The sequence below is a fragment of the Botryllus schlosseri genome, chromosome 5 (assembly GCF_051294905.1).
Source record: "Botryllus schlosseri isolate E-star chromosome 5, Bs_hap1, whole genome shotgun sequence".
NCBI classification, from domain to species: Eukaryota; Metazoa; Chordata; class Ascidiacea; order Stolidobranchia; family Styelidae; genus Botryllus; species Botryllus schlosseri.
In genome coordinates, this window is record NC_137240.1 from 531,409 (window position 1) to 544,405 (window position 12,997).

The 12,997-nt window shown below is 40.7% G+C and overlaps 2 protein-coding genes across 3 annotated transcripts; both read right to left on the reverse strand.

The window, feature by feature from the left end:
• Positions 1 to 786: 786 nt before the first annotated feature.
• On the reverse strand, positions 787 to 7,444 carry LOC145438537 (uncharacterized). 2 transcript variants are annotated; one of them, XM_080315868.1, is made up of 9 exons: positions 7,007 to 7,444; positions 6,188 to 6,835; positions 5,353 to 5,499; positions 5,038 to 5,277; positions 4,901 to 4,975; positions 4,539 to 4,805; positions 3,399 to 3,570; positions 2,932 to 3,020; positions 787 to 1,596 (listed from the first exon to the last, which is right to left on the reverse strand). In XM_080315868.1, the coding sequence occupies exons 6-9, from the start codon at positions 4,704 to 4,706 to the stop codon at positions 1,504 to 1,506; spliced, it is 522 nt and encodes a 173-aa protein (XP_080171994.1). In that variant the 5' UTR covers positions 4,707 to 4,805; positions 4,901 to 4,975; positions 5,038 to 5,277; positions 5,353 to 5,499; positions 6,188 to 6,835; positions 7,007 to 7,444; the 3' UTR covers positions 787 to 1,503. The 2 variants fall into 2 exon arrangements, with proteins under 2 accessions (XP_080171994.1, XP_080171995.1); XM_080315869.1 differs by lacking the exons at positions 4,901 to 4,975; positions 5,038 to 5,277; positions 5,353 to 5,499; positions 6,188 to 6,835; positions 7,007 to 7,444 and having other exon boundaries at positions 4,539 to 4,844.
• A 3,328-nt stretch (positions 7,445 to 10,772) lies between these two features.
• LOC145438532 (NADH-quinone oxidoreductase subunit B-like) lies at positions 10,773 to 11,670 on the reverse strand. The gene has a single exon (XM_080315865.1). The coding sequence runs from the start codon at positions 11,623 to 11,625 to the stop codon at positions 10,885 to 10,887; it is 741 nt and encodes a 246-aa protein (XP_080171991.1). The 5' UTR covers positions 11,626 to 11,670; the 3' UTR covers positions 10,773 to 10,884.
• Between the last annotated feature and the right edge of the window lie 1,327 nt (positions 11,671 to 12,997).

Genomic DNA, 12,997 nt, shown 5'->3' on the forward strand with positions numbered 1-12,997 from the left:
CTGACTGGTGACCAAATGCCCAAAGTCCATGAGTGGACGGCCCAGAACAACCTTTGCATAAACGCCTCGAAATTGCAATTGCTGACAGTAAATTCAAAAAATAACCTAACCGTTAATATCGCTGGTCAGCCCGTTTCCAACACAGATAATGCCAAATATCTCGGGGTTTTACTGGACTCGAACATGTCCTGGAAGAGTCATATTCAGTCCCTAGAAACTAAATTATCACCGAAGTGCGGCCTGTTCTACAGCCTTAGGCGCTTCATGCCAGCATGGGTTCTTCTGATACTCTTTAAATCCTTAATCCAATCGAAGTTACACTATGGCATCCTCTGTTGGGGGGCTGCCAGTAAAACTGCACTCAAGCCACTGCAAAAACTACAACATAAAGTAGCCTACTCCGAATCATAGCTAGGGCCCCAAAGGGGCCTGGCTGCCCATCCAACAACCCAGCAAACACAAAACTTATTAAAGATATTTTTTAAACATCTTCCATGAGTTCAAAAGATGTCCTTCAATGAAGTGCAAAATATATACATTTGTCGACAGAAATGGATATATATAAGATGTCCTGATAGACATCCTCAAAGACATCCTGATAAACATCCTCAAAGATATCCTGATGGAGATCCTCAAAGATATCCTGATAAACATCCTCAACGATATCCTATAAGATATTTTTTGTACAATTCGACCCTGTGTGACCCTGAACCCTGGTTGGCTAAACCTGCTATATGCTGCACTTCACACATGAACGAATACGAATCCTCAGTTTTACAAATCATGTATGGCTTTTTGTTCTGTATTGCACCAGTTCAAAATACAAAATAATGCATTTGACTAGACCTCGACGAAAAATTGGAATAAAAATGGATGAAGAATGAAGGTAAAATAATAGTCCCTGACATAACATACGTTAGCAAGAAGTAGGCCTTTTTGTTCAGAAGGAAAACTAATTGCCAATTTTAAAAATCAGCATGTATATTAGGGTTGTTAAAAAAAAACTTTTTTTTCCAAATCGCACTCGCCTAGTGACTAAATCGTCAGGTTGTCCAAGAAAACGATGCACACCAAATTTGACTCAATTCCAACCAGTAAAGGCCGTGCAATCTTGAATTGAAATTTTAAAATTATTATTAAAAATAAAAAAATAAAAATTCTCAAATTTTTCTGTCAACCCCATGAAATTGTTGAGCTGTCTTCAAAGACGATGCAAAACAAATTTGAGTCAATTTCGGCTAGTAGAAGCGGAACTATTTGAGTTTTTCGTTGATAATTCCACAAAATTTCAATTCAAGATTGCACGGCCGTTACTGGTTGGAATTGAGTCAAATTTGGTGTGCATCGTTTTCTTGGACAACCTGACGATTTAGTCACTAGGCGAGTGCGATTTGGAAAAAAAAGTTTTTTTTGAACAACCCTAATGTATATGGCTTTCTGTTCTGTATGAAATCAGTACAAAACACGAAAAAAACATGGATGAAGAAAATACGTTAGCAAGAATTAGGCCTTGATACAGAACTGTGCAATCACTTCAGTCAATACTTCTGCCTCCTCGATAACAGTCTTGCTCATGTTTTCTCCTTTATAGTCGTCCTATAACATAAATGAATTGATTACTTTGATTGATTAGCAGTAGAGCAATAGTCATTATATGTGTTTGTTTGTGAGTAATGCGGGACGGTCATGTCAAGTCACATTCATCCAAGGATTCCGAACCGTCTTTAGGAAGTCACGACGAACTTGGTGGAGTGTGACAGCCAAGTCAAACTTTACCATCTACTTCGACGACATTGTCGATTTAACTCTGCGCGCCAAATTTGGCTTAATTCCAACATATAGAAGCCAATAAACCAGGGGTTCTCAGCCATCTTTTGGGCGTGGCCCATTTTCGGGTTTGAAAATGTTCTTGAGACCCATCTCTTACCACAGAGTAGCGTCGTAGTCCTTTTCAATGTGTGGTAATCGCCACCACCAATTTGCATATTTCTCTATTATAAGCACCTTTTTATCTTACTAATCATATTTAAATGTAGACCTACAGGGACAAAAAATCGCGCAAAGCACGACAAAAATCTACTTCAACAAACGACCAACAAAGTAATTTTGGGTTCAGTCGAGCTCCCCTAATTGGGTGTTTGGAGTGTGACGGCCCTGGAAGATCGTATAACTCATCGTTATCGTTCTGGGCCAGCTTCGAACATTTCTTTGGTGAACGGGATACTATAGCTAGCTGTAAAATGTACCTAATATATATACCAGCGAAGTTTCAAATCCCTAATTTTGTATCTCAATGATTTGACTTCTACACGTTGGAATTGAGCCATATTTGCCATGCATCTTGTTCGCCACCGAAATAGCCGACCCAATGCTCCCTCTAATTTTTGACGAGTCTGCACACACTCACCAACTCACAGTAGTGCATAACGACTAAAAAAAATGACATCACTTCAGATTTTTTCTGTGCGCAGAGACCAACTAAGCACTGTGCAATTGCGCCGTGCGCAGTGCAGCTTAGAGGGAACATGGGTCAGGCAATAGCAATCTGAGCCCCCCACGCGGTACGAATGCGACCAGTTGAGGATGAACTTGCTTCCCGTGTAGAAATGTGAATTGAAAGGAGTTTGAAATGAGTGACGGATTATTGGCAAAAAAGTTTTGGAGACATTGGTTCGTGGTTCCACCGCTAAATCTGAGCAAGTGTAACGAGATGATCAAAAATTTATGAAAGCAAGACCAACAATTTTGACAAAATTAAATGACTATAAATTTTTTTTTAAATTACATCACGTCAAAGTTTGGGAACCACTGGTATAGTGTTCTGAAGATGAATGGAAGCGGCCCTGGAGGTAGCAACGATTCACTTACTGTCAAATGATATGATAAAGAACGCAGCTGTCACACAGACGTCAGATTCATAAACAAAATTACCTTGCAAGCTCCAATAACAGTTAGAAATCGTCCCACTTTGGTTGTAATTGTTGTACTCTCGGCCGTAGGATGAGCCACTTTACATGCTCCTTCAAAGATAATATAAGTAGATCAGGGGCTGCATTACAAAACAATGCGGCAAATCGGAATCTCCGCCAGCGGTAACAATCTCTCTCGAATGTGATCACTCCATAGTGTCAAAATTGGTATTTCAAAACATTCCAGACTCAACACCGAGTTGCGCAATCAACGCACTTGTTTGTGATTTTGCCATGTCGGCAATGTCAGTGGAAGATGACTTCAAACGAGGGCTTATAAGGCTGTGTGGTCAGCAACGATTTGCAATTTAGCTGCGATGATCTTTCACAAGAAGGGAAAGCAAAATACTTTAACTCTGTATAAATGGTCTCGAAGGCATCGTTATCGAGGGTTTTGTAATCTCGATTGTAATATCAGTAACAACTTACGTGTAATAGTCTTGTAAAGAGTAAAATTTTGAGAACTACTTTTTTGTCCATTTTTGCTTCTTTGACCTTTTAGGCTGAACAATTGCCACACATCTTTTACAGCTATGCTTGTCATGATATTTCTGACCGTTGAAGCCAATTGTTCACCGTGAAGTCCTTTCAAAGCAGATACCTGTAGTACAAAATACAAATGGCTCTGCCTTACGATAGTGATGTGTACCAGAATGAAAAATAACTAGATCAGCCCAAAAAATAAGTAGGGTTTCGATATTTTTCGAATTCACTAATATAGCATCAATTCATCATGGCAAAGTCCATGCATAAATGACGATTATACCCCCGAACCCCCCTCTGGCTACGCGCCTGCATAAACATCAAATAACTTGATGGAACGTTGATCTTGACGAGAGGTTAGATCAGGGTGGGCAACTTCTCCAGTCGGCAGGCCGGATATAGGAAAATCAAGTACTTGGGCACCGGATTGCTGAATCGATGCATTATTCGTCCATTTATCCACAAGGAATATATCGTATCTAATGAATGTATTTTAACGACAGCAATGTCACTTCAAAGCCATTTCTCGCCGATAATGGAGAATACAATGTGGATTTGAGAATAACATTGTCATGTAGGCAATCTCGATACTGAATTCATGCGGCCTGCGTCCTCTACCAAATTCAAAAAGTGGCCAACAACCCATTTTGAGTTGGCGCCCCTGGCATAAGCGGTGCCTTACAAAAACCTAGAAGTGTTCCGTGCTACAAGTCGGCGGTTACGGAATCAAAAATAGGAAATATCAGCCTGCTGATCATTGAAGTCGACAAAAATCATGATTACCACAGACCACATTAGGTTTGATTGCATCGTCAATGCCGATAATGCAAGTCTTCTCGCTTCAACGAACTTACGCGTAAGCTCAACTCTCGCAACGCTGCGCATACACGTATAATATAATAACATAGTCACTAAAATTTGACGTAGTAAGGAATTAGTGGGGAATCTCGGCAAACTGGGGCGGGGCATTATCATGTAGGACAGAAAACTGTCGGCGGGCCGGACAAAATCACTTCACGGGCCGTATGCTGCCTGCCCCTGGGTTAGATACTCCGGCTAAGTTTGCTCTAATCGACAAAATCATACCAGTTCAGATTTCTTGCAATCGCCGTCAGTCAAGTTCTTTTCCAGTTGTTCCAGCTGAGATACGGTTTGACAGGGGTTTTCAATAAGATCTTCAAGCAAGATTGGGGCTGTTGTACTGTGTTTATTTTTTGAGTCGTCGATGATGTGACCTTTACTTAGATCCATCATCTGGGTTCATCTGCTTGGAGCAGAGGTCCATCATTTGGTTCATCTGCAACTTGATGTCTTTGATGTCTTTACGCATCAGAGAAATATATAGAGTGGTCACTGTGTGCAGATGTTGGAGTTGATGAAGAACATGGAGGAGTTAAAAAATTATTTGAATTCAAGAAAACTGGATTGATCATATGCGATAAACTTACCATTACTTTGTGATAGGCCTTGTTGTTGACAGTCAGAATTTTGCAGTTCAACATTGCTTACAAATGAAGGATCGTCTGGAAAATAGAGCGACTCTATTGCTTAAATTCGAGAATGAATCAAAGTGTTAGGAGCTTACTTCATTGGTTGATTCCCTGCAACTGGCCGCTACATTCAATGTTGGGATCATGCTGTTCTTGAACACTCTGCTCACTTGATGATGGCAAACTTGCATTTGAAGCATCATTAACAAGAGCACTTTTGCTTGTCACACTTTCATCGCCAGAATCAGGAGGTGGCCGCACTCTTGGAGTTGGTATAGGCATGCCTTGTGTCTGAATACTTGGGTTACGTATTTTCTTTGAAGGAACAGCATCATCTACAAAGTATGAAAGTTATACATATGTCACTTCTGCGTATAACATATTAGGCAGATTAACAGTGTAGGCTATACCTTGATTATCAGATGACATGGACTTGTCAAAAAATCTTTTGGCGGCTGACGTTTTCGGTTAGGCCGTTGTAGGTCCTTATGAAGCGGAGGGCAAGCTACTATTGTCTGCAACTGCCCTCACATCACGAAAGGCCTTGACCCATAAATCTAAAACAGATGGATAATATAGATGGTAAGTTTCCAGATTTATCAAACTACTGGATTTGTAAACAGCGCAACTAGATCTAGAATTACTCAAATTTGAAAACTCGCACAAACTTGAAAAAACGATATTGTATCGCACACGCAAACATAGAACTGCTAATGAAATACTGTACGCAAGTAACTGCATATATAGCTTAGTGGTTCCCAACCTTTTTCGGTGTCAGGGCCAAATTTAGAATTTCAGAGTATATAGTTGGGGCCGCACGAATTTGTGACTGCTTTAGATCAATAAAAAGTTCACAAAATAGAGTAAAATCGAGGAGAACTGCTGCTGGGTTTTGCCTCAGCGTATTCAACCGTGAGTCACGTGTTGTACATCTATTCGTAGATTAGTTATCAATACCTATATACAGTAGTGACATAACGTTAGCGCTCTACTCAGAACTTTTCTGCAATCCTAATTAACAACTTCAGACTCCAAGCTAAGCAAGAGAATTTTATAAATATAAATTTTATATCATAAATCGATTTCTTTAAATTTTTGTGGGGGACGCAAGACGGCTAGCTCGAGGCCGCGGTTGGGAATCACTGGTATAGCTACATGCTACAGTCTCATTTTTGTCATGATTCAAGTCATCCCAACACTGGTACTGAGTAACGGTAAACCTTCACAAATTATGAGTTGACTTACCGGATGAGCATTTGATACGTATTTTGTACAGAGTCCAATTGCCCGTGTCATATTTCACTTGACGATGATGAAACGATCCGTCCCGTCAAATCGGCGGTTCTAGCTCGCTTGAACCGTAGCCACTCTTTCTGGTATTGCCTACGTCTGTGCTTCCCCCGTCTTATTTTATATCTGGGCATTACCACGTTGTAGCTGAGCTCCCACTACACTATTATAGACAAAAGTACAAGAACATTCGATCACAATGACTGATTTTAGCGACCACCATCTGATGATATTATATAATCCAGCACTGTCACAATAACTTATACGATATTCGCAAAAGTGCAAACCAAGTTCTATACTTTGTGACATTATACCATTCACTATATACCTATGTTTCGTATCAAGCATATATAAATTACCATCTACAGTTCAGTTTTCAGTAATCCTCTGAAGGAATATGGTTGGTTGAGCCTTAATTTACCACGATTAATTCCAGAACGCAACTAAACCTAACATACGACTGCGTAGCTGTAGGCCTCCATTACGAGAGCGCTTTGTCTGACAGTATTTCGCGCCGAAACTTATGTGAACTCGCAAGGGAGAAATGGCCTCTCGTTTACACTCCGGATCAGAAGCCGGAGTCGTAGCAGGATTTCAGCCGGACTGGATGCGGATTCTGAATTTATTTCGACAGTCGGATTTTGGCAACATTCTTAATTATAATCTTAAATACGACATCATGATTTTGGCAGGATTTTTTGGGACGCAGAACCGGAAATTCTCCAGTCGGATTCTGAGGACTTTCAAATTTCCTTCCAAAGTTTGGGAACCGACCAATTCCAATCAAATACAACCCAACCACCGAAAGCAGCGGAGGTGGCGGAGCGCGAGGATGCGGGCTAATATGATATTTAATTTTAGTCTGCAAAATTGCAAGAAAGAGCGTGACACTAGGTGGAACATACGGTAGTGACACAGGTGATTAATCGCCCCATGAGAGTAAAAGTTCAATATAATCTACTGTACATTTATAAACACCACTCTACCATAGTAGGAAGCAATAATCGAATTTGATATTCCTAACAAATATATTTTCAGCATTCGACAAAATTTGGCCAAGAAAAGTTGTGGTTCAGCACAAGGTATGCACATAGCAATTTACAACGTAGCTACGTTACAAATTGCTATGGTATGCACAGGATATGATTTGGACTTGACTGGACAAGAACAAGATATATTTAAGTCGTGCTTCAGCACAAGGTATGGACAAGATATGAGTTGGACTTGACTGGACAAGAACAAGATATATTTAAGCCGTGCTTCAGCACAAGGTATGGACAAGATATGATTTGGACTTGACTGGACAAGAACAAGATATATTTAAGCCGTGCTTCAGCACACAAGGTATGGACAAGATATGATTTGGACTTGACTGGACAAGAACAAGATATATTGATGTCGTGCTTCAGCACACAAGGTATGGACAAGATATGATTTGGACTTGACTGGACCAGAAAAAGATATAGTTAATTCGTGCTTCAGCACAAGGTATGGACAAGATACGATTTGGACTTGACTGGACAAGAACAAGATATATTTAAGTCGTGCTTCAGCACAAGGTTTGCACAAAGATATGATTTGAACATGACTGGAGATGAAAAAGATATATTTAAGTCGTGCTTCAGCACAAAGCATGCACAAGATATCATTTGAACCTGGCTGGACAAGAAAAAGATATCCTGACAGGTTCAAAAGACATCTAGTGTTTGCTGGGAAGTCGCTGCTGAAGAGATTCGGCGTCCTAAACATAGAAGATATGCGGAAACTAGAAATCGCCAAGTTTATGTATCAGGTCCACTGCGGTCGTTGCCCCGAATATTTCAATGACTTCTTTACCCCGGAATCAAAAGCGCACAAGTACAACACACGCGCGTCCACGTCGTCCAAATATCATATGATCGTCCGAAAAGATCATCGCTCTATCAAATATGCCGGACCTGATGTGTGGAACAGTATCCCGCCGGCCATCCGACAGTCGACGAGCATGTCCACATTCAAGTCGAAATACAAGCAATTACTACTAAATAAATACAGTCCATCCTCAAGATTACCGGACCAAGACTGACCTATCGATCTCGCTTCCCATGACATGCCGCTTTCTTTTTCTATACTATCTTCTTTACTTTCATTCAGTGTGCATGCCTCCTCTTTACATCGCCTAGGCCAAGGTGGGTGTCAGATTCCATAGACTACTCCTTGTCGCTTCGACATCTTCCTGTCTTTTCATTGTATCGCATTTTTTTGTGGTGTATTGAACTGATAAAATTGCTAATAAACCAATGATGATGATGATGATCATCTCAAATAACTATACTAACTAGAATCTAATTTCACATTCCTTGGCTAACAGTGCTCTAAGATAGGTATTATTCGGATTTTCAGAATCCGTGCGACAATAGCATTTGATAGATTTCAGTTATTACGAATTCTGAGCTGTTTATGATGAATTGCATTGTCGCAGGCGAGGCACGACCCGCCCGCGCCTCACCTGTCCTTTCGCGCAGTATTTTCGAACAACAAATACGAAAATTGGTTATTCCTGGATATCGAGGGGAAATATCAATAATCATTGAAGGTTTCCACAATTTCCTTTTCATATCCCGGCGACAGGTGGGGCAGTGCCTCACTCGCCTCCATTGACCGCACGTCACTGACATGGACCCTTGGTATACAATATACTACATACACACGATCTGTGCATATGCATATCACGAGTGCATGATGCGCATATGCCGCTGGACAAGGAAGGTGCAGGTATTGTCTCGTAAGTCTTTCTAAATCTTGCACCACCCCTTCAATGCTATCCCGGTAATGCTGAGCACCAAGCGGGAAGTCATGGATACCAGTATTACTGGTCTGCCCGGGGATGGAACCAACGACCTACCGATTGAGAAGCCGGACGCTCTACCATTACGCTATCTTGTCGGTCAACATTCGGGTTACCATATTTTGTGATCCAAAAAAGAGGACAATTTCCAACTCGCGAATGACCAGCTTTTTTATGTGTGGCGTTGACTATCGATTGACCTATCGATCTCGCTTCCCATGACATGCCGCCCTATTTCTTGTCGCATTCTTCTTCTATACTATCTTCTTTACTTTCATTCAGTGTGCATGCCTCCTCTTTACATCGCCTAAGCCAAGGTGGGTGTCAGATTCCATAGACTACTCCTTGTCGCTTCGACATCTTCCTATCTTTTCATTGTATCGCATTTTTGTGGTGTATTGAACTGATAAAATTGCTAATAAACCAATGATGATGACTAAAAGAAAGGGTCATCTTTGCTATCCGTACTCCCGAGTCCCAAATTGTCCATCCATTTTTTTCGTTGTTTGTCTTGCCAACTCTTACGTTCTCTGCATTGGAGTCAAGTTTTTTTTATCGCCTTTTAATACTTCTAGAAAAAGAGGAGAAATCCCCCAACAAGAGGACATTTAGGCGTCCTCCGAGGACACTTTCAAGTAGGTCAAAAAAGAGGACAAATCCTCTTTAAGGGGACGTATGGTAACCCTAGTCAACAAATTGTAACTTGATATAGACTGGGGGATGTGCCCAGTGCGACCTAATGACAATGTCCAATGTGATGAAGTAGTAGACTGCTGTGTTGTAGGTAGTTTCGTAATAGTTACGCTTGGTGCTCAAGTAGAAGTAATGCTGTCATTTCTACTAAAATAGTGATCTCCAAGACAGGTCAAAACTACTCCAAGTGGAAATAACACATCTCAAAAGTATTCAAAAAAGTAGATTTGGTTGAGATGTCCCATACCCGTAGTAGTTGATCTTTTGAAATACTGTCTTTGCGGCCAATCATGATCAAAGACACTACAGATTGGTGCAATTTTCGAAAATAGATTTAGTTGCTGCGATACAGAGACTATTTTACCTACAATGCCCAGTCGTCATGACAATTCCACTGATAAATGTGATACAAACATATCGCAAAACTACAGTACTTTTAACTATTCAAATTCAAAGTCAAGAAGTCGTAGTAGTCAAAAAACATAACCACTTGAGTAATAATAATATTCGTAGGCATAACCTACTTGAAGTCGAAGTACTTCATCGCTGACCATATGACCATATATCACTGGGACTATCCCACCTCATTAACACCAAGAGAACTTCTAAATAGTTAGGGAACCCGCTGCTCTAAACCAGTGGTTCCCAACCTGGGGAGGCGTGAAAGCATCTGAAGGGGGGGGCGCGAAGAAGCGATCAATTGAAAAAAAATTTCGCGCTCGCGATTTACCTCCAATTCACGCGTGTTTCTCTGTATATAGCCCGAATTTCATATTTTCTAATTCTCTCGTCAACAGTCATAACCTTCCATGCTATCAAACAATCTGTTGAGGTTGCTAGCATCCCGGTTGGATTCTGTGGTATGACGATAAGGGGGGCGCGGAATTTTTCACTATCATAAAGGGGGACGTGTCTAAAAAAAGGTTGGGAACCACTGCTCTAAACTATCACATCCACGTTAACCACATTTGACAAGACTATCCCGACTCGTCTTCTCCAATGAAAAATTGAAACGGATACTACTGTTGTGAGCAATAAAATTCTTGTAAGCTGTTAAGTTGCAAAAAACCTTCACTTACAAGTGAATGGTAATATAATTCATATTCTCGAAGTCTTAACACAGCACTGGAGTTCATTTTTGAACGACCGCTTTCTCTTGACTTTTTGTAGCTCCAGAGAAAACTTCTCTTCGCGTCTTTACAAACGGCGCCTTTTCCCGATACCACCACGAGAAGTTCCTTGTCTTTTTAATCTTCTTTTGAAGTTGCAGAACTCCGTATAGTAACGCTTCTGCTGTTGGCGGGCAGCCAGGGACGTAGATATCAACTGGTACGATCCGATCGCAACCTCTCACGACAGAGTATGCGTAATGATAGTATCCTCCTCCATTGGCACAACTGCCCATAGATAATACCCATTTCGGCTCGGGCATTTGATCGTACACCATTCTCAAAGCGGGAGCCATTTTGTTTGTCAACGTTCCAGCTACAATCATTAAATCAGATTGTCGCGGACTGGCGCGAAACACAACTCCAAACCTATCCATGTCGTATCTAGGAGCCGCAAAATGCATCATCTCAACAGCACAACAGGCCAGTCCAAATGTCATCGGCCATACCGAGTTTGATCGAGCGTAGTTCAATATATCATCAACTCTTGTAGCTATATATTCCACTTTACTATCAGCGGACTTGAGATTAGCGATTTCTTGGCGCAAAGGCTGTGCTGCTTGTGCAGGTTCAGTTACAACTGGTGGTTTGTCGTTCTTCCTTGATTGTGTAGTGTGGAATAGTCGCTGACATGCCAAGTTAGAAAAGTGGGTAGGTCCGAAAGCACTAACGCGTAAAGACACTCTATGGATAAGATGCGTCATGGTGACTCATGAGGCCTGGAATAACGAAAAAGATGGTTAGTTTGACAAAGTCAACTGGATTCGCATGTCAAGAATGAACAAACAAGCTCTCATTAAGCCATATCTATGAAGCGATTCTTGGAGGTACAGAACCGTAATATCCGATTGAATAATAAATTCATATTGAAATAAGGCATCTGTGTGCCACAATCTTTAAATTTTCATGCCAGTGAAGTCATATTTGGTACGTTTACCGGCAATACAGTTGTTCACATATATTCTTCTTGGCTGTAGCTGACTTGATGATCTCCCGATCCCTTCGCTACAGCCTGGTTCTGAATTATATATACTTTCCTTTGTATTTATCTATACCATGTGTATTATCAATGTTCATGGACCGAATAAATTCTCTCTCTCTCTCTCTTCAGCCATCAAGCGTAATGATCGGTAGGTCGTGGGTTCAATCCCTGATCGGGTCAGACTAAAGACCCGATTAGTACCACTAGTATCTATGGTTTCCCCGCTTGGCGCTCAACACTACCTCGATAGCATGGGGCTCTGTAAGACTTGAGGGCCTTACTTGAAGGTTATATCTGCACATTTCTTGTCCAGCGGCATATATGCACGTCGCACACTCATGGTATGCATATGCAGAGATCGTGTATATGTGTATCAAGAGTCGGTGTATATATGCCGAAAACACATCAAGGAAAGAAATATACTACGTCCTATTCCTATATTCCTTCTCAATTCTCAACTAGTTGCTGATGATTACATCTGACTCGTGTCAGTCGAAAGTATTCAGGTTCATTTTTAATATGAATATATGTAATATTCAATCACATATCTATAAACATGAATGGTTCAAAATTTCATGGTCCCGTCTAAGATAGCTTTTATCCCAATATCCGTGAACGTTTGATGTCATCCGAATGATTCTACAAATGATTATGGATATGTACCCAGGTGTAGCAAGTATTGGAAAGGTCATATAGAGGACATTTTAACTCATATGTGACAAGCGAAAGCATCGTGTCTAGGGCATGCATATGCATGCTTGTCACTGGGCATTTGGTAAAATGCTACATGAAGAGCTTCTTCGAGGTATAGAACTGCAATATATATATGAACAGTTGTATCACCAAATATATATAATGCATATAAAACCTTTCAAGGTTAATTACTTGAGGATATATACTACACTGTTACTGCAGAGCACGAACACCGTTTACACAAAACCTTGATGAGACTGTACTGTACAGGTAATGCTTTTCTCTATTGTATTACATCAGTTTGACTTCGGCCAGAGATAATAAATTTGCCGAAACGTATTGATCTTTTGTGTCTGTCTGCATTGCAACAATGTATTGGCCTGAATTTTGAAAAAAATGTC

Bases quoted from the DNA above. Each gene is read 5' to 3' on its own strand.
- LOC145438532 (XM_080315865.1), bottom strand. From the start codon at position 11,625: ATGACGCATCTTATCCATAGAGTGTCTTTACGCGTTAGTGCTTTCGGA.
- LOC145438537 (XM_080315868.1), bottom strand. From the start codon at position 4,706: ATGATGGATCTAAGTAAAGGTCACATCATCGACGACTCAAAAAATAAA. The intron at 3,571-4,538 runs GTATGATTTTGT...TTTGTACTACAG, and splicing joins ATTGCAAGAAATCTGAACTG to GTATCTGCTTTGAAAGGACT. The intron at 1,597-2,931 runs GTAATTTTGTTT...TTTATGTTATAG, and splicing joins CTGTTATTGGAGCTTGCAAG to GACGACTATAAAGGAGAAAA.